This window comes from Ostrinia nubilalis, chromosome 15, assembly GCF_963855985.1.
Source record: "Ostrinia nubilalis chromosome 15, ilOstNubi1.1, whole genome shotgun sequence".
In the NCBI taxonomy this organism is placed as follows: Eukaryota; Metazoa; Arthropoda; class Insecta; order Lepidoptera; family Crambidae; genus Ostrinia; species Ostrinia nubilalis.
In genome coordinates, this window is record NC_087102.1 from 8669148 (window position 1) to 8675499 (window position 6352).

The 6352-nt window shown below is 34.2% G+C and overlaps 1 protein-coding gene across 1 annotated transcript; it reads left to right on the forward strand.

Moving 5' to 3' along the window:
* Positions 1-704: 704 nt before the first annotated feature.
* Positions 705-2329, forward strand: LOC135078488 (uncharacterized). Its single transcript, XM_063973032.1, has 3 exons — positions 705-896; positions 1056-1160; positions 1899-2329. The coding sequence occupies exons 1-3, from the start codon at positions 750-752 to the stop codon at positions 1995-1997; spliced, it is 351 nt and encodes a 116-aa protein (XP_063829102.1). The 5' UTR covers positions 705-749; the 3' UTR covers positions 1998-2329.
* Positions 2330-6352: the final 4023 nt, after the last annotated feature.

Sequence of the window (6352 nt, forward strand, 5' to 3'; positions counted from 1 at the left end):
AGATTATTTTATGAAACTTCGTTATAAATGTGAGCAGAGAGATAGGATCGGACTGTTTTATTTTGTTAAGTTGTGAGTTTCGGACCGATTAAAAGTATTGCCAAACTAAAAAAACAGTATGCACAGCAGTTTATTTTGAACTAATATTTTGAGTGAGATATTATTTTATCATCAACAAACAATTACTAGAGTATAATTAAGTTAAAAATATTGAAATAAAAAGATTGAGAAAACGAAATGGTTTTAAAATTTTCAAATTAATAATTCATGTCTATTAATTTTCAAGTAAAAGAAACACATTTAAATAAAATTGGAGATGAAATCGAATACTTATTTTATTTTATGTGCAATATCCTATCCTACTAAAATATAAATGCGAAAGTTTGGATGTCTGGATGTTTGTTAGTCTCACGCAAAAACTACTGAACGGATTTTGATGAAACTACAGTATTGTTGTTTATAACCCAGAATAACATATAGGCTATAATTTATGACGATCTGTGACAAACTAAATTTTACGTGGGTGAAGCCGCGGGCAAAAGCTAGTTATTAAAATTTTGAACGGTAAATTCAAAATTCAATCATAAAATAATCAGCAATCGCTAATAAACAGTTGTATTATTATCCCATTGCATGTATCTGGTAACATTTTTTAGTTTGTCAATGTCAGTTTAACGTCATCTGGCACTGTCAGACCACAGTGTCAGACGTGTGTCACTGTCACAATCACAATTTTTTTTGGAATTTTAATGGGCACTCGAAGCAGCAAAATCGTTCAAACCACAAAAATGGCGAGTTCCGGAGACGTTCAGCAATTCATCAAAACAGTTATTAGTCAAGACAAAGTGGTCATCTTTTCGAAATCCTACTGCCCTTACTGTAAACTGGCTAAAGATGTGAGTATTTACTTAGTTATTGATTTGTGAGCAGGATGAAAGAACTAAGTTTTTCTTAAAGTAAAATGAGTCACTTTTGTTAGTCATTGCTAAATGGGAATCTTTCTAGCTCCATCTAGATCATTCTGGCTTCATGTTATGGTGGTGTAACATTTCCAGGTATTCGGCAAGGTCAAACAACCAATCAAAGTTTACGAACTTGACGAGCGTAATGATGGAGACGCCATCCAGGATAACCTGGCGCAAATAACCGGATTTAGAACCGTAAGTAACGTTAAACAAGTCCTCAACATCATATTTATCTAATCTATTCATGATAGAAGGTATATTCAAAGGTTTATTGCTCTTGTGATTGTTAGATAATTATAGTTTGAACGTCGCAAGTCACTATCGTCACATAAATCTCACCAATTTGTATTTGATAAGAGTAATAGATACCAATAACATAACTGTGCAAAGTACAAACATAATGTTTACTTGATAAAATGATCCCAAACATAGAATTGATCAATTTATTATAATCTTGGATTTAACCTATTGCAATCTCTCTCAAGTTACGCATGACATTTATATTGTTCATAACGCTTGTCAATCCCTCTATTTGGAATTCATTCATCATTATTGTTCCCTCATCATATAATTTTAATTTGTTTTTTACAAATATTCGCCCGAACCTCAATTTTTACCCTATTTAACCTATTATTTGTTTCTAGGCTTGCTTATTTTGCCATACTTTGTTGCCATTTTAAAAAACAAAAATATCTTTGTTTAACCTTGTGTAATGGTTAGATGTTGTGGTATGTTATTTTGGTACATGATAAAATGTTACCACAAATTCACCACAGACTGATATGAGTTGGCATAACTGATAACATGTTTAATGTGTAAAATCATCTTTATCTACTTTTTATTTTATTGTTATCCCCAAATCACTTAAAAACTGAACTGTTTTTTGTAGATAATGTTTTGTGCTCAGTTTAATTATATTTTTTTCTATTATAGGTACCTCAAGTATTCATCAATGGGAACTGTGTAGGAGGTGGCTCGGATGTGAGCGCCCTACATAAATCTGGAAAACTAGAGCCTATGCTCATTGGTTAAAGTGTAATTTTAATTAATTTGAAACAATCCAGCCAAAAGCTTAAGATCGAGTAAAATATATCTCATGTTATACATTTATAAAATCTAAATAAATACTTTATTACTGTTTTTAGCATCAAGTACAATGAGTGCCCTATTTTTTGAGCAAAACAAAATAAATTTTAGTTCACTTGCTGGCTTCTTTGTTTCAAAACACAAAAAAAACGCAAAACATTTTTACTTAAAAAAATTGTAACACAAAGTACAGATAAATATTTATAAGTTATGTTACCACAGATATTGTTGTTAATATTTCTTCAATATTTTTAAAATAAAATGTTACGTAAATTCTACTTTCTTTATAATTTCGTTTAGCCTTATAATATCTTCTACCTATGTATGTAAGTAGTAGTGATGTAATCATATAATTATTGTAAAACACCATTGTCATTTCCATTCTAATACATAATAGATTAATTTTTGTAGCTTAATATTGATCCATTAGAATTCATTAGATGATGATCTGGTGGGCCCAGGGAAAACTAAGCAGTTTGTAGAGAATCTACAGACAGTGATGCAACGTGCAATTATTTCATCTGTATATTTCATAATTTTTTGATAGTCCAGTCATTATAGTAAGTTCACCTCGGAATTCTAGATACCCAGCTGTAAGTCTGTAAATACGTGTATATTGACACCCTAAAAGTTGTCTCAAAACCTACATATGGTAGGGTGTAAGCAACTATTAAATTTCAAGGTCAACGGTCACAAAAATCGGTTTTTTGCGCTTTTTTTAGAAATATCTCATTTCCTATGGGTTTTTTGCTATTTGTGTTTATTATCAATATTGTAGAATACTAAATTCTCTACAAATTTTGTTTAAAAACTTTTTTTATACGGTGAACCGTTTTCGAGATAGAGGGCGGAGAGCGCGCGGTCACTGCATCACTTCAGGTCTACTTAAGCGGTTTAGATTTTTCATACAAAAGGATTTTCCCGCTAATTCCTATGGGAATTTCGGGAATTCCTTGTTGTAACTAAGCTTTGAGTTTACTAAGGTACCTACATGCCAAATTTCAAGCGTCTAACTTCCGTTAAGCGTTTAGATTTTTCATACAAAAGGATTTTCCCGCTAATTCCTGTTCCCGTGGGAATTCCTAAGTAAACTATAACCTGCCCAGGTGTATGAAGAATAATTGTACCAAGTTTCGTTAAAATCCGTCGAGTAGTTTTTGTTTCTACACCACTAAATTTTTATCACCGAAAAAAATAATTCTGGGTAATGAGTTATTGATACTGATCCCATTTGTGCAAAAAAAGAAGTTAAATAAAGTGACTCAAAATTTCCTCCTAAAATTGGTAATTTATGGACACATGCGTCGCTAGCACTATTTACGTACGATAATGTAACACTTATTAGAATTCAGAATGGTCTAAGTTAGCTAAGTATGTAATAATAACACTGGAAGCTTTGTCGAGGCGTGAGCGAGACAGACAGATCGATGCAACGTGCGAGAGCGTACGACTACTCTAGCGAGCAGCGGAGTGACAAAGCTGTGACGCGTAAAATACGGACTAAAGGAAATTTAATAAAAAAAATAACTTTATGAAAAAAATTTCTTTATCTTTTGCTTTAAATATTTCACACGTTTCTACATAACCTGTTAAAATTTTTTCGGTGATAAAAATTTAGTGGTGTATAAGGAACATACAGACGGACAGAATTCTATACATGAAATATATTTTCAAAATAACTATCAGGGGGTGATTAGTGATCGATACTGATGCCAAAAATGCAATCAGTAAAATTTTTGTGTCTGTCTGTCCGTCTGTATGTTCCTTATAGAAACAAAAACTACTCGACGGATTTTAACGAAACTTGGTACAATTATTCTTCATACACCTGGGCAGGTTATAGTTTACTTAGGAATTCCCACGGGAACAGGAATTAGCGGGAAAATCCTTTTGTATGAAAAATCTAAACGCTTAACGGAAGTTAGACGCTTGAAATTTGGCATGTAGGTACCTTAGTAAACTTAAAGCTTATTTACAACAAGTAATTACCGAAATTCCCACGGGAATTAGCGGGAAAATCCTTTTGTATGAAAAACCTAAACCACTTAAGTTGACCTGAAGTGATGCAGTCACCGCGCGCTCTCCGCCCTCTATCTCGAAAACGGTTCACCGTATAAAAAAAGTTTTTAAACAAAATTTGTAGAGAATTTAGTATTCTACAATATTGATAATAAATACAAATAGCAAAAAACCCATAGGAAATGAGATATTTCCAAAAAAAGCGCAAAAAACCGATTTTTGTGACCTTTGACCTTAAAATTTAATAGTTGCTTACACCCTACCATATGTAGGTTTTGAGACAACTTTTAGGGTGTCAATATACAAGTATTTACAGACTTACAGCTGGGTATCTCGAATTCCGAGATTCTTACCTAATTTAAGCTTAAATGACTGGACTATGACGTACCTACTTGCCAACTTTTGTATCAAACCGTTAACGTTTTTCCATACATTAACCATCACCACTAAAATGAAATCAATAAATATTTGCCCGGGATTTAAAATGAAAACATCACTAATACAAACTTCTGTAAACAGTAGCATACCCTTATCTAGTAGAGCCAATTACCGCACATTGTTTTATTAAAATTATGCAAATGCGCTGCTTTCGTCACCCCTTGAAAAGCGAGAGTGCCACAATCGGCCGAATTAATTCTAGAGATTCCTTCATAAATCCTTCACCTAAAGTCACTTGTCCCCACCCTAAACGCTTTATTACGCGCGCGGGATGAAAACATCAGGACCCTCTCAAGGCCACTACACGAGCGAATCCGGGCGGCAGTGTACGCTCGGCGTACGTAGATATTATGTTTCCTATGTCATTGATAAAAGCGTCGTTTTTGCGTAACGCGATAGCGAATTGCGACAATTAAATCCGGATAAGTGCGAGGGAGAGAGAGGATATCGGAGTCTACACCCTCGGTGCCCGGTGACGGCCGCCCTAGCGACTGCTTCGCGCGCCCACCGCTAGTCGGCGCTGCGAGCCCGCCCTAACACAACATGATATTATTTTATTTTATTTAGCACGGATTCATGTAAACAAACTGTATTTGTGAATTAAGTTGTGGTTACAAGTGGGTTTATTGTCGTGCTTAGTGCTCACTGTTGCTGTATGCGTTGAATTTAGGCTTTATTTTTGAGAAACATGTGATCGCAAGCGAAAGTGAGGGGACGTAAGGTGAGTTACGCTTACTTATAGCTATAATATAGATACGTGTGCGCGCCACGAGCGTAAATACTTCTCCCGTAATTAATTGTTGATCACTACTTCCTCCTATCTTATTATTGATTAATGGCTGAGTATTTAGCCGTAATATGCTTGTCTACCTAAAAGTATAATTACAGGTAATTTTTATTTATGTATCGCCTAACTAAAGTAAATCGCATAATTATGTGCTTTTGATGAAATGAGGTCTAAAACGGATATTTTTTTCTCTTTACAAGTAGGTAAGTCTTTCTCAGGGTTCCACATGTTTTTTTGATGTAGAAATACATAGGTACTCGAGGAAACAGTAAGGGATAGTCGGAATATCCCCGGCCTTAAGATTGGGCCCATAAGAAAGTTAAGTTCTTTATCAATGATAGACTGGTACAGTAATTAATCTCAATACCCCCTGACCTGGTCACCTGATATACCTAAATACAATCTTTACCTATTAATAATATAGGATATTAGGCATCTAGGTATCACCAGAAGTGTTGTAAGTAGTAAGTATAGTAGAACTTAAACAAAAAATGAGCGCCAATATTTATTTTGAGCAAAATTTTGTAATCCCAAAATCAGTGAGCGTAAACTGTAGCCCCGGAACTGGATGGCGTGAAGGATGAGGCAAAGTACATGAATATTTATGATAAAACACGAAACGCGTCGCCGCTTCACGCTGATGTCAAATTTAACTTATACTAATTGCTCAAATTGAAAGGCAGGTGCCAGGTAACAGCCTGCCCATGTTTCTTAAGATGTCATCGCTTATACTTAATTAATATTTAAATTGCCTCTGAAATCATAAAATATTTGGATGCTGGTAATTAACTGTCGTAATTAGAAATTATTAAAATGTTGTACAAGCAACTTGTATAGAGTTCCACTCTATCACAGTAATATTACTTTTACATTAAATACAGTTTTCGATTCTACACATAATAGTCTATCAAATTTTACGCCATCATATAGTGCAACAATCTATTAACAAGTTTACCAGTGTGCAGTGCCAAATCCACAGTTTATTAAAACCGTACCGGAAGCTTGAGTGATTCCGTAGCGATATAATCTCCAGCCCATCAGACTATCCATTTGGTTG